The 22500-nt window shown below is 34.4% G+C and overlaps 2 protein-coding genes across 2 annotated transcripts in view; one reads left to right on the forward strand and one right to left on the reverse strand.

Moving 5' to 3' along the window:
• LOC144660781 (peroxisomal trans-2-enoyl-CoA reductase-like) overlaps positions 1-22500 on the reverse strand; it is a 46418-nt gene that overhangs the window by 6523 nt on the left and 17395 nt on the right.
• Positions 19459-22500, forward strand: part of LOC144660846 (uncharacterized) — a 3879-nt gene continuing 837 nt past the window's right edge. The window contains exons 1-2 of the mRNA XM_078521575.1: positions 19459-21212; positions 21995-22500. The exon at positions 21995-22500 is cut by the window's right edge and continues 837 nt beyond it. Of these exons, the coding sequence (XP_078377701.1) occupies positions 21152-21212; positions 21995-22500 (567 nt within the window). The 5' untranslated portion in view covers positions 19459-21151. The remainder of the gene's footprint in view (positions 21213-21994) is intronic.

Raw genomic sequence — 22500 nt, forward strand, 5'->3', positions numbered from 1 at the left:
CATCAAAGATCAGTAGAGTAAACAATAACATAGGAAGATAAGTAACGCATCATTCAACAGTCAAGTAAATAATAACATAGGAAGATTACTTATCATAACATAGGAAGATAAGTAACGCATCACTCATCAATCAAGAAAATAATAACATAGGAAGATTACTTATCATAAGATAAGAAGATAAGTAACGCATCATAGATCTGTAGAGTATACAATAACATAGGAAGATAAGTAACGCATCATTCATCAGTCAAGTCAACAATAACATAGAAAGATAAGTAACGCATCATTCATCAATCAAGTAAACAATAACATAGGAAGATAAGTAACGCGTCATAGATCTGTAGAGTATACAATAACATAGGCAATAACATAGGAAGATAAGTAACGCATCATTCATCAGTCAAGTCAACAATAACATAGAAAGATAAGTAACGCATCATTCATCAATCAAGTAAACAATAACATAGGAAGATAAGTAACGCATCATAGACCTGTAGAGAATACAATAACATAGGCAATAACATAGGAAGATAAGTAACGCATCATTCATCAGTCAAGTCAACAATAACATAGGAAAATAAGTAACGCATCATTCAACAGTATAGTAAACAAAAACATAGGAAGATAAGTAACGCATCAAAGATCAGTAGAGTAAACAATAACATAAGAAGATAAGTAACGCATCATTCATCAATCAAGTATTAAAACAATAACATAAGAAGATAACTTACCATCTGTAGAGTTAACAATTACATAAGAAGATAAGTAAAGCATCATAGATCTGTAGAGTAAACAATAAGATAAGAAGATAAGTAACCCATCATGAATCTGTAGAGTATACAATAACGTAGGAAGATAAGTAACGCATCATTCATCAGTCAAGTCAACAATAACATAGAAAGATAAGTAACGCATCATTCAACAGTATAGTAAACGAAAACATTGGAAGATAAGTAACGCATCATTCATCAATCAAGTAAACAATAACATAGGAAGATAACTTACCATCTGCAGAGTTAACAATGAAATAAGAAGATAAGTAACGCATCATAGATCTGTAGAGTAAACAATAACATAAGAAGATAAGTAACGCATCATAGATCTGTAGAGTATACAATAACATAGGAAGATAAGTAACGCATCATTCATCAGTCAAGTCAACAATAACATAGAAAGATAAGTAACGCATCATTCATCAATCAAGTAAACAATAACATAGAAAGATAAGTAACGCATCATTCAACAGTATAGTAAACGAAAACATAGGAAGATAAGTAACGCATCAAAGATCAGTAGAGTAAACAATAACATAAGAAGATAAGTAACGCATCATTCATCAATCAAGTAAACAATAACATAAGAAGATAACTTACCATCTGTAGAGTTAAAACTGACATAAGAAGATAAGTAACGCATCATAGATCTGTAGAGTAAACAATAAGATAAGAAGATAAGTAACGCATCATGAATCTGTAGAGTATACAATAACGTAGGAAGATAAGTAACGCATGATTCATCAGTCAAGCCAACAATAGCATAGAAAGATAAGTAACGCATCACTCATCAATCAAGTAAACAATAACATAGGAAGATAACTTACCATCTGCAGAGTTAACAATGAAATAAGAAGATAAGTAACGCATCATAGATCTGTAGAGTAAACAATAACATAAGAAGATAAGTAACGCATCATAGATCTCTAGAGTATACAATAAAATAGGAAGATAAGTAACGCATCATTCATCAGTCAAGTCAACAATAACATAGAAAGATAAGTAACGCATCATTCATTAATCAAGTAAACAATAACATAGGAAGATAAGTAACGCATCATAGATCTGTAGAGTATACAATAACATAGGCAATAACATAGGAAGATAAGTAACGCATCATTCATCAGTCAAGTCAACAATAACATAGGAAGATAAGTAACGCATCATTCAACAGTATAGGAAACGAAAACATAGGAAGATAAGTAACGCATCAAAGATCAGTAGAGTAAACAATAACATAAGAAGATAAGTAACGCATCATTCATCAATCAAGTATTAAAACAATAACATAAGAAGATAACTTACCATCTGTAGAGTTAACAATTACATAAGAAGATAAGTAAAGCATCATAGATCTGTAGAGTAAACAATAAGATAAGAAGATAAGTAACCCATCATTAATCTGTAGAGTATACAATAACGTAGGAAGATAAGTAACGCATCATTCATCAGTCAAGTCAACAATAACATAGAAAGATAAGTAACGCATCATTCAACAGTATAGTAAACGAAAACATAGGAAGATAAGTAACGCATCACTCATCAATCAAGTAAACAATAACATAGGAAGATAACTTACCATCTGTAGAGTTAACAATGAAATAAGAAGATAAGTAACGCATCAGAGATCTGTAGAGTAAACAATAAGATAAGAAGATAAGTAACACATTAAAGATCTGTAGAGTATACAATAACATAGGAAGATAAGTAACGCATCATTCATCAGTCACGTCAACAATAACATAGAAAGATAAGTAACGCATCATTCATCAGTCAAGTAAACAATAACATAGAAAGATAAGTAACGCATCATTCAACAGTATAGTAAACGAAAACATAGGAAGATAAGTAACACATCAAAGATCAGTAGAGTAAACAATAACATAAGAAGATAAGTAACGCATCATTCATCAATCAAGTAAACAATAACATAAGAAGATAACTTACCATCTGTAGAGTTAACAATGAAATAAGACGATAAATAACGCATCATAGATCTGTAGAGTAAACAATAACATAAGAAGATAAGTAACGCATCATAGATCTGTAGAGTATACAATAACAAAGGAAGATAAGTAACGCATCATTCATCAGTCAAGTCAACAATAACATAGAAAGATAAGTAACGCATCACTCATCAATCAAGTACACAATAACATAGAAAGATAAGTAACGCATCATTCAACAGTATAGTAAACGAAAACTTAGGAAGATAAGTAACGCATCAAAGATCAGTAGAGTAAACAATAACATAGGAAGATAAGTAACGCATCAAAGATAAGTAGAGTACACAATAACATAGAAAGATAAGTAACGCATCATTCAACAGTATAGTAAACAAAACAAGGAAGAAACATAACATAGGAAGATAAGTAACGCATCACCACAATCAAGAAAAAATAACATAAGAAGATAACTGCCGTCTGTAGAGTTAACAATGAAATAATCAATCAATCATCAATCAAGTAAACAATAACATAAGAAGATAACTTACCATCTGTAGAGTTAACAATGAAATAAGAAGATAAGTAACGCATCATAGATCTGTAGAGTAAACAATAACATAAGAAGATAAGTAACGCATCATGAATCTGTAGAGTATACAATAACATAAAAAGATAAGTAACGCATCATTCATCAGTCAAGCCAACAATAGCATAGAGAGATAAGTAACGCATCACTCATCAATCAAGTAAACAATAACATAGGAAGATAACTTACCATCTGTAGAGTTAACAATGAAATAAGAAGATAAATAACGCATCATAGATCTGTAGAGTAAACAATAACATAAGAAGATAAGTAACGCATCATAGATCTGTAGAGTATACAATAACATAGGAAGATAAGTAACGCTTCATTCATCAGTCAAGTCAACAATAACATAGAAAGATAAGTAACGCATCATTCATCAATGATGTAAACAATAACATAGGAAGAGAACTTACCATCTGTAGAGTTAACAATGAAATAAGAAGATAAGTAACGCATCATAGATCTGTAGAAACAATAACATAAGAAGATAAGTAACGCATCATAGATCTGTAGAGTATACAATAACATAGGAAGATAAGTAACGCATCATTCATCAGTCAAGTCAACAATAACATAGAAAGATAAGTAACGCATCATTCATCAATCAAGTAAACAATAACATAGAAAGATAAGTAACGCATCATTCAACAGTATAGTAAACGAAAACATAGGAAGATAAGTAACACATCAAAGATCAGTAGAGTAAACAATAACATAAGAAGATAAGTAACGCATCATTCATCAATCAAGTAAACAATAACATAGGAAGATAACTTACCATCTGCAGAGTTAACAATGAAATAAGAAGATAAGTAACGCATCATAGATCTGTAGAGTAAACAATAACATAAGAAGATAAGTAACGCATCATAGATCTGCAGAGTATACAATAACATAGGAAGATAAGTAACGCATCATTCATCAGTCAAGTCAACAATAACATAGAAAGATAAGTAACGCATCATTCATCAATCAAGTAAACAATAACATAGGAAGATAAGTAACGCATCATAGATCTGTAGAGTAAACAATAACAAAGGAAGATAAGTAACGCATCATTCATCAGTCAAGTCAACAATAACATAGAAAGATAAGTAACGCATCACTCATCAATCAAGTACACAATAACATAGAAAGATAAGTAACGCATCATTCAACAGTATAGTAAACGAAAACTTAGGAAGATAAGTAACGCATCAAAGATCAGTAGAGTAAACAATAACATAGGAAGATAAGTAACGCATCAAAGATAAGTAGAGTACACAATAACATAGAAAGATAAGTAACGCATCATTCAACAGTATAGTAAACGAAAACATAGGAAGATTACTTATCATAACATAGGAAGATAAGTAACGCATCACTCATCAATCAAGAAAATAATAACATAAGAAGATAACTTGCCGTCTGTAGAGTTAACAATGAAATAATCAATCAATCATCAATCAAATAAACAATAACATAAGAAGATAACTTACCATCTGTAGAGTTAACAATGAAATAAGAAGATAAGTAACGCATCATAGATCTGTAGAGTAAACAATAACATAAGAAGATAAGTAACGCATCATGAATCTGTAGAGTATACAATAACATAAAAAGATAAGTAACGCATCATTCATCAGTCAAGCCAACAATAGCATAGAGAGATAAGTAACGCATCACTCATCAATCAAGTAAACAATAACATAGGAAGATAACTTACCATCTGTAGAGTTAACAATGAAATAAGAAGATAAGTAACGCATCATAGATCTGTAGAGTAAACAATAACATAAGAAGATAAGTAACGCATCATAGATCTGTAGAGTATACAATAACATAGGAAGATAAGTAACGCTTCATTCATCAGTCAAGTCAACAATAACATAGAAAGATAAGTAACGCATCATTCATCAATGATGTAAACAATAACATAGGAAGAGAACTTACCATCTGTAGAGTTAACAATGAAATAAGAAGATAAGTAACGCATCATAGATCTGTAGAAACAATAACATAAGAAGATAAGTAACGCATCATAGATCTGTAGAGTATACAATAACATAGGAATATAAGTAACGCATCATTCATCAGTCAAGTCAACAATAACATAGAAAGATAAGTAACGCATCATTCATCAATCAAGTAAACAATAACATAGAAAGATAAGTAACGCATCATTCAACAGTATAGTAAACGAAAACATAGGAAGATAAGTAACACATCAAAGATCAGTAGAGTAAACAATAACATAAGAAGATAAGTAACGCATCATTCATCAATCAAGTAAACAATAACATAGGAAGATAACTTACCATCTGCAGAGTTAACAATGAAATAAGAAGATAAGTAACGCATCATAGATCTGTAGAGTAAACAATAACATAAGAAGATAAGTAACGCATCATAGATCTGCAGAGTATACAATAACATAGGAAGATAAGTAACGCATCATTCATCAGTCAAGTCAACAATAACATAGAAAGATAAGTAACGCATCATTCATCAATCAAGTAAACAATAACATAGGAAGATAAGTAACGCATCATAGATCTGTAGAGTATACAATAACATAGGCAATAACATAGGAAGATAAGTAACGCATCATTCATCAGTCAAGTCAACAATAACATAGGAAGATAAGTAATGCATCATTCAACAGTATAGTAAACGAAAACATAGGAAGATAAGTAACGCATCAAAGATCAGTAGAGTAAACAATAACATAAGAAGATAAGTAACGCATCATTCATCAATCAAGTATTAAAACAATAACATAAGAAGATAACTTACCATCTGTAGAGTTAACATTTACATAAAAAGATAAGTAAAGCATCATAGATCTGTAGAGTAAACAATAAGATAAGAAGATAAGTAACCCATCATGAATCTGTAGAGTATACAATAACGTAGGAAGATAAGTAACGCATCATTCATCAGTCAAGTCAACAATAACATAGAAAGATAAGTAACGCATCATTCAACAGTATAGTAAAAAAAAACATAGGAAGATAAGTAACGCATCACTCATCAATCAAGTAAACAATAACATAGGAAGATAACTTACCATCTGTAGAGTTAACAATGAAATAAGAAGATAAGTAACGCATCAGATATCTGTAGAGTAAACAATAAGATAAGAAGATAAGTAACACATTAAAGATCTGTAGAGTATACAATAACATAGGAAGATAAGTAACGCATCATTCATCAGTCACGTCAACAATAACATAGAAAGATAAGTAACGCATCATTCATCAATCAAGTAAACAATAACATAGAAAGATAAGTAACGCATCATTCAACAGTATAGTAAACGAAAACATAGGAAGATAAGTAACACATCAAAGATCAGTAGAGTAAACAATAACATAAGAAGATAAGTAACGCATCATTCATCAATCAAGTAAACAATAACATAAGAAGATAACTTACCATCTGTAGAGTTAACAATGAAATAAGAAGATAAATAACGCATCATAGATCTGTAGAGTAAACAATAACATAAGAAGATAAGTAACGCATCATAGATCTGTAGAGTATACAATAACAAAGGAAGATAAGTAACGCATCATTCATCAGTCAAGTCAACAATAACATAGAAAGATAAGTAACGCATCATTCAACAGTATAGTAAACGAAAACATAGGAAGATAAGTAACGCATCAAAGATCAGTAGAGTAAACAATAACATAGGAAGATAAGTAGAGTACACAATAACATAGAAAGATAAGTAACGCATCATTCAACAGTATAGTAAACGAAAACATAGGAAGATTACTTATCATAAGATAGGAAGATAAGTAACGCATTACTCATCAATCAAGAAAATAATAACATAAGAAGATAACTTGCCGTCTGTAGAGTTAACAATGAAATAATCAATCAATCATCAATCAAATAAACAATAGCATAAGAAGATAACTTACCATCTGTAGAGTTAACAATGAAATAAGAAGATAAGTAACGCATCATAGATCTGTAGAGTAAACAATAACATAAGAAGATAAGTAACGCATCATGAATCTGTAGAGTATAAGCAAATTTATATGTAATATAAATGCCAATTTACATGTAATATAAATTAAAGTTAATGTGACAACCATGAAAGGAGTTCAGAGAAGTCATAAGATCACTCTATTCAAATACGCAGATCTGTCACGCAATATGCTGCAAGACTATCACTCTTGCGTTACATTCAAAGGTCAAACTCACTTCTGAGTGTGATGCGCTATTCGGGCTGTCCAATCACATCGCCCCTTTTCTATTATGTCAATCAAGGCCATGCGGTTTTATCTAGACTTGAGTAGTTTTACTTCAAATTCTCTGAGCTCCCTAAAAGAGTTTTCACAATAATTCCCACCCACCCAACCCTCTTTGGTTCTCTTTTAGCTTAGTAATTGTAAAAATGTAGGCAATGTTTTAGTTCTACGCACATATCCGGCTACGTTAAGGGTGTTTATTATATTACTATTATTATTTTTAAACGTTAGCCATAGCTGATGGACTAAAGAAGCAAGCCCGCATTTATAGACATTATTCTAATAATTATTATTTCCATTTTGTATGCTTGCTTACGTTTAGAGCTGATGGACTTAAGCAGCATGCCTGCTTACAGAAACATTGTTTTTTATATTGTTATCATTTTGTATGCTAGCTCAGGCTTAGAGCTGTTGGACTTGAGCAATGTGTCTGCTTTTGAGATATTGATATACATGTAACCGTTAGCTTTTGTGTCGAGCTGGCATGTATCAACTCGACCATTCTGCTATTCGATTACTGTCTCTTCTGAACTTCTTCAATAGCTTTAGACCATCTTAATTAAGCATTGTCTTTTCTTATAGTTAATAAACCACGGGAGGGGATGAAGTGCTCTGTACCATTCGCCCTTTTGCCCCATAGCCTCACAGGGTCAGCTTTCCCCTTATAGTGGGGCCCCCCACTGTTGCTGTTGTTGGTTGTTGTGATTGTTCCCAAGGGTCCTAGAGATTAGGACCCCAGTTTCTTGGGAACCAGGGCATGTGGTTGTGTTTGTTCCCAAGGGTCCTAGAGATTAGGACCCCAGTTTCTTGGGAACGTTCCCAAGGGTCCTAGAGATTAGGACCCCAGTTTCTTGGGAACCAGGGCATGTGGTTGTGTTTGTTCCCAAGGGTCCTAGAGATTAGGACCCCAGTTTCTTGGGAACTAAGGCTTCCTGAAAGGAAGGAGAGGATTCCAGTCTCTCGTTGCCAACCAACTAACCTGTGATACATGTACCCTGCATGATTTCTATTGATGATTCTGATTGGCAACTCGAGCACTTCATCCCTTACCCCTTTTCTCCCACTGAACTTGTTGTCTTGTTTTGAGTTCATGGGTTGGGAACATTAACAACAACATAAGAAGATAAGTAACGCATCATTCATCAGTCAAGCCAACAATAGCATAGAGAGATAAGTAACGCATCACTCATCAATCAAGTAAACAATAACATAGGAAGATAACTTACCATCTGTAGAGTTAACAATGAAATAAGAAGATAAGTAACGCATCATAGATCTGTAGAGTAAACAATAACATAAGAAGATAAGTAACGCATCATAGATCTGTAGAGTATACAATAACATAGGAAGATAAGTAACGCATCATTCATCAGTCAAGTCAACAATAACATAGAAAGATAAGTAACGCATCACTCATCAATGAAGTAAACAATAACATAGGAAGAGAACTTACCATCTGTAGAGTTAACAATGAAATAAGAAGATAAGTAACGCATCAGAGATCTGTAGAAACAATAACATAAGAAGATAAGTAACGCATCATGGATCTGTAGAGTATACAATAACATAGGAATATAAGTAACGCATCATTCATCAGTCAAGTCAACAATAACATAGAAAGATAAGTAACGCATCATTCAACAGTATAGTAAACGAAAACATAGGAAGATAAGTAACACATAAAAGATCAGTAGAGTAAACAATAACATAAGAAGATAAGTAACGCATCATTCATCAATCAAGTAAACAATAACATAAGAAGATAACTTACCATCTGTAGAGTTAACAATGCAATAAGAAGATAAGTAACGCATCATAGATCTATAGAGTAAACAATAACACTAGAAGATAAGTAACGCATCATAGATCTGTAGAGTATACAATAACAAAGGAAGATAAGTAACGCATCATTCAGCAGTCAAGTCAACAATAGCATAGAGAGATAAGTAACGCATCACTCATCAATCAAGTAAACAATAACATAGGAAGATAACTTACCATCTGTAGAGTTAACAATGAAATAAGAAGATAAGTAACGCATCAGAGATCTGTAGAGTAAACAATAAGATAAGAAGATAAGTAACACATTAAAGATCCGTAGAGTATACAATAACATAGGAAGATAAGTAACGCATCATTCATCAGTCAAGTCAACAATAACATAGAAAGATAAGTAACGCATCATTCATCAATCATGTAAACAATAACATAGAAAGATAAGTAACGCATCACTCATCAATCAAAAAAACAATAACATAGAAAGATAAATAACGCATCATTCAACAGTAGAGTAAACAATAACATAAGAAAATAAGTAACGCATCATTCATCAGTCAAGTCAACAATAACATAGGAAGATAAGTAACGCATCATTCATCAATCGAGTAAACAATAACATAAGAAGATAACTTACCATCTGTAGAGTTAACAATGACATAAGAAGATAAGTAACACATCATAGATCTGTAGAGTAAACAATAACATAAGAAGATAAGTAACGCATCATTCACCAATCAAGTATTAAAACAATAACATAAGAAGATAACTTACCAACTGTAGAGTTAACAATGAAATAAGAAGATAGGTAACGCATCATAGATCTGAAGAGTAAACAATAACATAAGAAGATAAGTAACGCATCATAGATCTGTAGAGTATACAATAACATAGGAAGATAAGTAACGCATCATTCAACAGTAGAGTAAACAATAACATAGGAAGATAAGTAACGCATCATTCATCAGTCAAGTCAACAATAACATAGGAAGATAAGTAACGCATCATTCATCAATCAAGTAAACAATAACATAAGAAGATAACTTACCATCTGTAGAGTTAACAATGAAATTGAAAGATAAGTAACGGATCATTCAACAGTATAGTAAACGAAAACATAGGAAGATAATTAACGCATCATTCATCAATCAAGTAAACAATAACATAAGAAGATAACTTTCCATCTGTAGAGTTAACAATGACATAAGAAGATAAGTAACGCATCATAGATCTGTGGAGTAAACAATAAGCTAAGAAAATAAGTAACGCATCATGAATCTGTAAAGTATACAATAACATAGGAAGATAAGTAACGCATCATTGATCAGTCAAGTCAACAATAACATAGAAAGATAAGTAACGCATCACTCATCAATCAAGAAAACAATCACATAAGAAGATAACTTACCATCTGTAGAGTTAACAATGAAATAAGAAGATAAGTAACGCAACATAGATCTGTAGAGTAAACAATAACATAAGAAGATAAGTAACGCATCATAGATCTGTAGAGTATACAATAACAAAGGAAGATAAGTAACGCATCATTCATCAGTCAAGTCAACAATAACATAGAAAGATAAGTAAGGCATCACTCATCAATCAAGTACACAATAACATAGAAAGATAAGTAACGCATCATTCAACAGTATATGTAAACGAAAACAAAGGAAGATAAGTAACGCATCATTCAACAGTATATGTAAACAATAACATAGGAAGATAAGTAACGCATCATTCAACAGTCAAGTAAATAATAACATAGGAAGATTACTTATCATAACATAGGAAGATAAGTAACGCATCACTCATCAATCAAGAAAATAATAACATAGGAAGATTACTTATCATAACATAAGAAGAAGATAAGTAACGCATCATAGATCTGTAGAGTATACAATAACATAGGAAGATAAGTAACGCATCATTCATCAGTCAAGTCAACAATAACATAGAAAGATAAGTAACGCATCATTCATCAATCAAGTAAACAATAACATAGGAAGATAAGTAACGCATCATAGATCTGTAGAGTATACAATAACATAGGCAATAACATAGGAAGATAAGTAACGCATCATTCATCAGTCAAGTCAACAATAACATAGAAAGATAAGTAACGCATCATTCATCAATCAAGTAAACAATAACATAGGAAGATAAGTAACGCATCATAGATCTGTAGAGTATACAATAACATAGGCAATAACATAGGAAGATAAGTAACGCATCATTCATCAATCAAGTAAACAATAACATAGAAAGATAAGTAACGCATCATTCAACAGTATAGTAAACGAAAACATAGGAATATAAGTAACACATCAAAGATCAGTAGAGTAAACAATAACATAAGAAGATAAGTAACGCATCATTCATCAATCAAGTAAACAATAACATAAGAAGATAACTTACCATCTGTAGAGTTAACAATGCAATAAGAAGATAGGTAACGCATCATAGATCTGTAGAGTAAACAATAACATTAGAAGATAAGTAACGCATCATAGATCTGTAGAGTATACAATAACAAAGGAAGATAAGTAACGCATCATTCATCAGTCAAGTCAACAATAACATAGAAAGATAAGTAACGCATCACTCATCAATCAAGTACACAATAACATAGAAAGACAAGTAACGCATCATTCAACAGTATAGTAAACGAAAACATAGGAAGATTACTTATCATAACATAGGAAGATAAGTAACGCATCATAAATCTGTAGAGTATACGATAACGTAGGAAGAGAAGTAACGCATGATTCATTAGTCAAGCCAACAATAGCATAGAAAGATAAGTAACGCATCACTCATCAATGAAGTAAACAATAACATAGGAAGAGAACTTACCATCCGTAGAGTTAACAATGAAATAAGAAGATAAGTAACGCATCATAGATCTGTAGAAACAATAACATAAGAAGATAAGTAACGCATCATAGATCTGTAGAGTATACAATAACATAGGAAGATAAGTAACGCATCATTGATCAGTCAAGTCAACAATAACATAGAAAGATAAGTAACGCATCATTCATCAGTCAAGTCAACAATAACATAGAAAGATAAGTAACGCATCACTCATCAATCAAGTACACAATAACATAGAAAGATAAGTAACGCATCATTCAACAGTATACGTAAACGAAAACATAGGAAGATAAGTAACGCATCAAAGATCAGTAGAGTAAACAATAACATAGGAAGATAAGTAACGCATCATTCAACAGTCAAGTAAATAATAACATAGGAAGATTACTTATCATAACATAGGAAGATAAGTAACGCATCACTCATCAATCAAGAAAATAATAACATAGGAAGATTACTTATCATAAGATAAGAAGATAAGTAACGCATCATAGATCTGTAGAGTATACAATAACATAGGAAGATAAGTAACGCATCATTCATCAGTCAAGTCAACAATAACATAGAAAGATAAGTAACGCATCATTCATCAATCAAGTAAACAATAACATAGGAAGATAAGTAACGCATCATAGATCTGTAGAGTATACAATAACATAGGCAATAACATAGGAAGATAAGTAACGCATCATTAATCAGTCAAGTCAACAATAACATAGAAAGATAAGTAACGCATCATTCATCAATCAAGTAAACAATAACATAGGAAGATAAGTAACGCATCATAGATCTGTAGAGCATACAATAACATAGGCAGTAACATAGGAAGATAAGTAACGCATCATTCATCAGTCAAGTCAACAATAACATAGGAAAATAAGTAACGCATCATTCAACAGTATAGTAAACGAAAACATAGGAAGATAAGTAACGCATCAAAGATCAGTAGAGTAAACAATAACATAAGAAGATAAGTAACGCATCATTCATCAATCAAGTATTAAAACAATAACATAAGAAGATAACTTACCATGTGTAGAGTTAACAATTACATAAGAAGATAAGTAAAGCATCATAGATCTGTAGAGTAAACAATAAGATAAGAAGATAAGTAACCCATCATGAATCTGTAGAGTATACAATAACGTAGGAAGATAAGTAACGCATCATTCATCAGTCAAGTCAACAATAACATAGAAAGATAAGTAACGCATCATTCAACAGTATAGTAAACGAAAACATTGGAAGATAAGTAACGCATCATTCATCAATCAAGTAAACAATAACATAGGAAGATAACTTACCATCTGCAGAGTTAACAATGAAATAAGAAGATAAGTAACGCATCATAGATCTGTAGAGTAAACAATAACATAAGAAGATAAGTAACGCATCATAGATCTGTAGAGTATACAATAACATAGGAAGATAAGTAACGCATCATTCATCAGTCAAGTCAACAAGAACATAGAAAGATAAGTAACGCATCATAGATCTGTAGAGTAAACAATAACATAAGAAGATAAGTAACGCATCATAGATCTGTAGAGTATACAATAACATAGGAAGATAAGTAACGCATCATTCATTAGTCAAGTCAACAAGAACATAGAAAGATAAGTAACGCATCATTCATCAATCAAGTAAACAATAACATAGAAAGATAAGTAACGCATCATTCAACAGTATAGTAAACGAAAACATAGGAAGATAAGTAACACATCAAAGATCAGTAGAGTAAACAATAACATAAGAAGATAAGTAACGCATCATTCATCAATCAAGTAAACAATAACATAAGAAGATAACTTACCATCTGTAGAGTTAAAACTGACATAAGAAGATAAGTAACGCATCATAGATCTGTAGAGTAAACAATAAGATAAGAAGATAAGTAACGCATCATGAATCTGTAGATTATACAATAACGTAGGAAGATAAGTAACGCATGATTCATCAGTCAAGCCAACAATAGCATAGAAAGATAAGTAACGCATCACTCATCAATCAAGTAAACAATAACATAGGAAGATAACTTACCATCTGCAGAGTTAACAATGAAATAAGAAGATAAGTAACGCATCATAGATCTGTAGAGTAAACAATAACATAAGAAGATAAGTAACGCATCATAGATCTCTAGAGTATACAATAACATAGGAAGATAAGTAACGCATCATTCATCAATCAAGTAAACAATAACATAGGAAGATAAGTAACGCATCATAGATCTGTAGAGTATACAATAACATAGGCAATAACATAGGAAGATAAGTAACGCATCATTCATCAGTCAAGTCAACAATAACATAGGAAGATAAGTAACGCATCATTCAACAGTATAGTAAACGAAAACATAGGAAGATAAGTAACGCATCAAAGATCAGTAGAGTAAACAATAACATAAGAAGATAAGTAACGCATCATTCATCAATCAAGTATTAAAACAATAACATAAGAAGATAACTTACCATCTGTAGAGTTAACATTTACATAAGAAGATAAGTAAAGCATCATAGATCTGTGGAGTAAACAATAAGATAAGAAGATAAGTAACCCATCATGAATCTGTAGAGTATACAATAACGTAGGAAGATAAGTAACGCATCATTCATCAGTCAAGTCAACAATAACATAGAAAGATAAGTAACGCATCATTCAACAGTATAGTAAACGAAAACATAGGAAGATAAGTAACGCATCACTCATCAATCAAGTAAACAATAACATAGGAAGATAACTTACCATCTGTAGAGTTAACAATGAAATAAGAAGATAAGTAACGCATCAGATATCTGTAGAGTAAACAATAAGATAAGACGATAAGTAACACATTAAAGATCTGTAGAGTATACAATAACATAGGAAGATAAGTAACGCATCATTCATCAGTCACGTCAACAATAACATAGAAAGATAAGTAACGCATCATTCATCAATCAAGTAAACAATAACATAGAAAGATAAGTAACGCATCATTCAACAGTATAGTAAACGAAAACATAGGAAGATAAGTAACACATCAAAGATCAGTAGAGTAAACAATAACATAAGAAGATAAGTAACGCATCATTCATCAATCAAGTAAACAATAACATAAGAAGATAACTTACCATCTGTAGAGTTAACAATGAAATAAGAAGATAAATAACGCATCATAGATCTGTAGAGTATACAATAACAAAGGAAGATAAGTAACGCATCATTCATCAGTCAAGTCAACAATAACATAGAAAGATAAGTAACGCATCAGTCATCAATCAAGTACACAATAACATAGAAAGATAAGTAACGCATCATTCAACAGTATAGTAAACGAAAACATAGGAAGATAAGTAACGCATCAAAGATCAGTAGAGTAAACAATAACATAGGAAGATAAGTAACGCATCAAAGATAAGTAGAGTACACAATAACATAGAAAGATAAGTAACGCATCATTCAACAGTATAGTAAACGAAAACATAGGAAGATTACTTATCATAACATAGGAAGATAAGTAACGCATTACTCATCAATCAAGAAAATAATAACATAAAAAGATAACTTGCCGTCTGTAGAGTTAACAATGAAATAATCAATCAATCATCAATCAAATAAACAATAGCATAAGAAGATAACTTACCATCTGTAGAGTTAACAATGAAATAAGAAGATAAGTAACGCATCATAGATCTGTAGAGTAAACAATAACATAAGAAGATAAGTAACGCATCATGAATCTGTAGAGTATAAGCAAATTTATATGTAATATAAATGCCAATTTACATGTAATATAAATTAAAGTTAATGTGACAACCATGAAAGGAGTTCAGAGAAGTCATAAGATCACTCTATTCAAATACGCAGATCTGTCACGCAATATGCTGCAAGACTATCACTCTTGCGTTACATTCAAAGGTCAAACTCACTTCTGAGTGTGATGCGCTATTCGGGCTGGCCAATCACATCGCCCCTTTTCTATTATGTCAATCAAGGCCATGCGGTTTTATCTAGACTTGAGTAGTTTTACTTCAAATTCTCTGAGCTCCCTAAAAGAGTTTTCACAATAATTCCCACCCACCCAACCCTCTTTGGTTCTCTTTTAGCTTAGTAATTGTAAAAATGTAGGCAATGTTTTAGTTCTACGCACATATCCGGCTACGTTAAGGGTGTTTATTATATTACTATTATTATTTTTAAACGTTAGCCATAGCTGATGGACTAAAGAAGCAAGCCCGCATTTATAGACATTATTCTAATAATTATTATTTCCATTTTGTATGCTTACTTACGTTTAGAGCTGATGGACTTAAGCAGCATGCCTGCTTACAGAAACATTGTTTTTTATATTGTTATCATTTTGTATGCTAGCTCAGGCTTAGAGCTGTTGGACTTGAGCAATGTGTCTGCTTTTGAGATATTGATATACATGTAACCGTTAGCTTGTGTCGAGCTGGCATGTATCAACTCGACCATTCTGTTATTCGATTACTGTCTCTTCTGAACTTCTTCAATAGCTTTAGACCATCTTAATTAAGCATTGTCTTTTCTTATAGTTAATAAACCACGGGAGGGGATGAAGTGCTCTGTACCATTCGCCCTTTTGCCCCATAGCCTCACAGGGTCAGCTTTCCCCTTATAGTGGGGCCCCCCACTGTTGCTGTTGTTGGTTGTTGTGATTGTTCCCAAGGGTCCTAGAGATTAGGACCCCAGTTTCTTGGGAACCAGGGCATGTGGTTGTGTTTGTTCCCAAGGGTCCTAGAGATTAGGACCCCAGTTTCTTGGGAACGTTCCCAAGGGTCCTAGAGATTAGGACCCCAGTTTCTTGGGAACCAGGGCATGTGGTTGTGTTTGTTCCCAAGGGTCCTAGAGATTAGGACCCCAGTTTCTTGGGAACTAGGGCTTCCTGAAAGGAAGGAGAGGATTCCAGTCTCTCGTTGCCAACCAACTAACCTGTGATACATGTACCCTGCATGATTTCTATTGATGATTCTGATTGGCAACTCGAGCACTTCATCCCTTACCCCTTTTCTCCCACTGAACTTGTTGTCTTGTTTTGAGTTCATGGGTTGGGAACATTAACAATAACATAAGAAGATAAGTAACGCATCATTCATCAGTCAAGCCAACAATAGCATAGAGAGATAAGTAACGCATCACTCATCAATCAAGTAAACAATAACATAGGAAGATAACTTACCATCTGTAGAGTTAACAATGAAATAAGAAGATAAGTAACGCATCATAGATCTGTAGAGTAAACAATAACATAAGAAGATAAGTAACGCATCATAGATCTGTAGAGTATACAATAACATAGGAAGATAAGTAACGCATCATTCATCAGTCAAGTCAACAATAACATAGAAAGATAAGTAACGCATCACTCATCAATGAAGTAAACAATAACATAGGAAGAGAACTTACCATCTGTAGAGTTAACAATGAAATAAGAAGATAAGTAACGCATCAGAGATCTGTAGAAACAATAACATAAGAAGATAAGTAACGCATCATAGATCTGTAGAGTATACAATAACATAGGAATATAAGTAACGCATCATTCATCAGTCAAGTCAACAATAACATAGAAAGATAAGTAACGCATCATTCATCAATCAAGTAAACAATAACATAGAAAGATAAGTAACGCATCATTCAACAGTATAGTAAACGAAAACATAGGAAGATAAGTAACACATAAAAGATCAGTAGAGTAAACAATAACATAAGAAGATAAGTAACGCATCATTCATCAATCAAGTAAACAATAACATAAGAAGATAACTTACCATCTGTAGAGTTAACAATGCAATAAGAAGATAAGTAACGCATCATAGATCTATAGAGTAAACAATAACACTAGAAGATAAGTAACGCATCATAGATCTGTAGAGTATACAATAACAAAGGAAGATAAGTAACGCATCATTCAGCAGTCAAGTCAACAATAGCATAGAGAGATAAGTAACGCATCACTCATCAATCAAGTAAACAATAACATAGGAAGATAACTTACCATCTGTAGAGTTAACAATGAAATAAGAAGATAAGTAACGCATCAGAGATCTGTAGAGTAAACAATAAGATAAGAAGATAAGTAACACATTAAAGATTAGTATTTTCCTGCGTTTGACTGTGGAATTAGCAGGAAAATATGCTCTCGTCGGTATCTTATGTTTGGTTAGGCATGTGCGCTGGTATGTGGTTAATTAGCCGGAGTATTTATATTCGGGTGTGATGAATAGGTCTTTCATCTCGGTCTCGCTTTCTCAGCGTTCGGGTTGTTAGCAAAATGAACAAGGACGAACTCGTCGAGTTGCTAGCGAAATCTCAAGAAGCGATTTTGGAGCGTGTTGATTCGAAGTTACAAGACCTTAAGAGATCTATTTCTGAAGACCAGGAAGATTGTGTACGATCCGTGGTAAAAAAGGTCAAAGAAGATCATTCCATCAAGTGGAAGAAAGTTGGTAACGAGAAGCAGTTCAAATTTAACGAATCTGTGGAAGCCAAGATTGATTCAGCTATCGCCGCTGTTGATAAGAAGAAGTTAGACAAGGTGAAGAAAGAGCTGGAAGAAGGTAAGAAGCTTTTGTCTGATCGTCAAAAATTGATTAAGCTTGCCGATCGATCGGAGTGTGGTTGGGCCACGGTTTCGGCCTATGTGACGGATGATTTAGCGGATACTCCTGATGATGAACGGCGAATTTCTAAAGCTGAGAAGTCAGCGAAGAAGGCCCTTGAATCTAAAAGAGAGAAATCGCGTGCTAAATCAGGTTCTACAAATTACAAGTCTAATCATGCTTCTCTTTCTTTTGTTTCTGATTCACGCCGCGGAACCGACGACGCTTTCAAGTCCTTTCGTCAGCCCTTTCAGTTTCGTCAAGCCGCTTTTCTGCCCAGAGCTCAGCAGTTCAGGAGAGGAACTTGCTTCGCTTGTGGATCAGAAGGTCATTGGAGGAACAACTGCCCCAATATCACTCCTTCTACAAGACCAGATAAGTCAACCAAGTGATGCTTTTGATTTTGAAAAATCGTCAGAGCCTGGTATGTTTAAGGTTGGTTCCCTCAAGAAACACGTTGAATTTTGGTCGAATTCCATTCGCGCTTCCGACTTTATCATTAACACGATTGTTGAAGGCTACAGAATTCCTTTCATTGATTTGCCTGAGAATTTTGGGATTCCTAATAGATCTTCGGCTTTCAAGTTTAGAGATTTTGTTGATGAAGCCATTTTAGAGTTAATCGAGCGTGGTTGTGTTTCTGAAGTTGATTATCCGCCCACTTTTATCAACCCGTTGCACGTGGTTCAGCAGTCCAGTGGGAAATGCAGGCTTATTTTGGATCTTTCGTATTTAAACAAATTTGTTTGGAAGCAGTCCGTTCGGTACGAAGATATTCGCACTGTGTTTGATTTGTTCCAGTCTGGTTATTTTTTCTTTACCTTTGATCTGAAATCTGGCTATCATCACGTCGAAATTTTTCCTGATCATCGCCAGTATCTAGGTTTTTCTTGGTGTTTTGATTCTGCTATCAAATACTTTGTTTTCAATGTTTTGCCTTTTGGCTTGTCTTCGGCTCCGTACATATTCACTAAGTTAGTGCGTTCGCTCGTTAATTATTGGCGTGGACTTGGGCGTCGCGTTGTAACTTTCCTGGATGACGGTATTGGCGGGAGCCCCGAGTTCGCTGGTTGCCAGGAGCTTAGTCGTTTATGCCACTCTGATTTGGTCTCCGCCGGTTTTTTTGTGAATCTTCAAAAATCCGTTTGGGAGCCCTCGCAGGTCGGTGCCTGGCTTGGATTCCATCTAGATTTCAGTCTTAATATCATCTCCGTTCCTCTTCCAAAGATAACGAAACTTAAGGAAAGCATTTCACATATTCTCGCGCAACGTCTTGTTAACGCTAAGGATCTAGCTAGCATTGCCGGTCAGCTGAATTCTATGTTTTTGGCCATTGGGAACATTGTGCGTTTAATGTCCCGCTCAATGTACGCTCAGATTTCAGCTCAGAGTTCCTGGTTTTCAACTTTTTCTCTGGAGCACTCGGTCGTGGAGGAACTAGTTTTTTGGCAGTCCAATTTGGATCATCTCAATGGCCGTCGTATCTGGTTTAAATCCAGTGCAGTCAGAGTCGCTTATTCGGATGCGAGTGACACCGGGTATGGTGGTTATATTGTTGAGCTTGGGCCCCAGGTGGCCGCTCAAGGTGTTTGGTCGGCCGATTTGGCAAAGGAAAGTTCTACTATGCGCGAGATTGTAGCCGTTAGGAAAGTTTTGCATTCTTTTGCGCCTAAGCTTGCGGGGTTATGTGTGAAGTGGCACACGGACAACCAGAATGTTGCGCGTATTATTGACGTCGGTAGCAGGAAGTCTAGTTTGCAAGTGGAAGCTAAGCGCATTTTTGAGATTTGCGTTCTTAATGGGATCTCTATCGAACCTGAATGGGTGCCTAGATCCAGTAATGAACAGGCGGATTATTTAAGTCGTATAGTTGACATTGATGATTGGTTTGTTAGTCCTCGCATTTTTCGCCTTTTAGACTTGAAATGGGGACCTCATTCTATTGATCGTTTTGCTGATGAGCATAACCATTTGTTGCCTAGATTTGATTCTAGGTTTTGGAACCCTCTCTGCGAAGCTATGGACACTTTTACCAGGTCGTGGAGCTTCGATAACAACTGGCTTTGTCCGCCACCTCACCTTGTGCCGAGGGCCCTGAAACACATGAGGTCTTGCTGCGCACGAGGTTCTTTGGTCGTCCCGCTATGGCGTTCTGCTCCGTTTTGGCCTCTCCTCACTTCGGACGGCGTTCATCTGGCGCATTTTGTCGAGGATTGGGTGGACCTTCCCCCTTTGAAGTCCACTTTCTGCATTGGTCGCCACAGCTCTGGTGTTTTTGGCAGAGAGGATCTTAACTTTAGGGTTTTGGCTATTCGTATTAATTTCAGTTCTGCGCGATTTTTTAATGCTGGGTTTTGCACTAGCGATCAAGGTTGGTGTTCTCGATGTTCGTCTGCATCGGTTTGGTAAGTTGTTCTTTTTTTTTTTTTATTTTTATTTTTATTTTTCGGGGGTTGGGGGTGGTTTCTCTGTTGTCTTTTAGTTGATGTTTAATGCCAGTGGGTGGCTTACATTTGTTAGCATTTCTTGCTTCAGTCAGTGTATGGCTGTCGGATGTCTGATGCCAGTGGGTGGCCTCTCGGTAGCCAGTGGGTGGCTTACGCAACTTCTTTTGTTGCATCTTTTATAGCCAGTGGGTGGCTTGTGCGTAGCCAGTGGGTGGCTTTCGCTGATTTTATTTGATTTATCTATGCCAGTGGGTGGCTCGTGCGTAGCCAGTGGGTGGCTTTTGCAGTTTTCATTAACATGATTACTTTTATCTATTCCGCCAGTGGGTGGCTTCGTTTAGTTTTAGTTAGTGGGTGCTTTTGTTTTGCCTATTGTTTCCCCGTTCTCGTTCTCTCGGATTGGACAGCGCTTGGCTTGAAGCGAGCCACACCCAAGGGTTGTGTGTGTTTTGTGTTTGGTCAAACTGAGATTTAGAGGAGAGTAGTATTTTCCTGCGTTTGACTGTGGAATTAGCAGGAAAATATGCTCTCGTCGGTATCTTATGTTTGGTTAGGCATGTGCGCTGGTATGTGGTTAATTAGCCGGAGTATTTATATTCGGGTGTGATGAATAGGTCTTTCATCTCGGTCTCGCTTTCTCAGCGTTCGGGTATTTTTTTTTTGTCGTTTGTTTGTTTTGTTTTTGGTTTAGTTTGGTCATTCTCTTGTCTGTATTTTCTTTTTCTTATCTTATTTTACAGATGTTTTCAAATCTTCTATGTGGACGGACCTTCAGGCAGCTGCTCCCCAGGATAATGATGTTTTATCTTCTCTTGCGAATTCTCTTCCTGACGTGGCTTTGGCTGGTAGAGCTCCTAGTACCTCGTCTAAGTATTCATCCACCTACTTAAGATGGAAGTCTTGGGCGCGAGAGCATGGCTTGTGTGCTTTTCCTGCATCTCCTTTTCACTTTGCTCTTTATTTGCGTCATTTGATGACTGAGGCGAAGACAGCGTCCCCCCTGGAGTCAGCGGTTCACAGCATTGCTTGGATTCATCAGTTGGGTGGCGAGCCGTCTCCTACGGAGCATCCCTTGGTAAAGAGTATTCTTGCTGGTGCGCAGCGTTTGTTGGCCCACCACACAAGCAAGAAGGAGCCAATCACTGTCTCTCAGTTGGAACAATTAGTTAGCTGCAAGGCCGATGCGATGGCCTCTTTGTATAACATTCGTTCTGTTGTAATTTGTTTGCTAGCCTTTGCTGCATTT

This window comes from Oculina patagonica, chromosome 7 (genome assembly GCF_052425735.1).
Source record: "Oculina patagonica isolate OP01 chromosome 7, crgOcupat, whole genome shotgun sequence".
In the NCBI taxonomy this organism is placed as follows: domain Eukaryota; kingdom Metazoa; phylum Cnidaria; class Anthozoa; order Scleractinia; family Oculinidae; genus Oculina; species Oculina patagonica.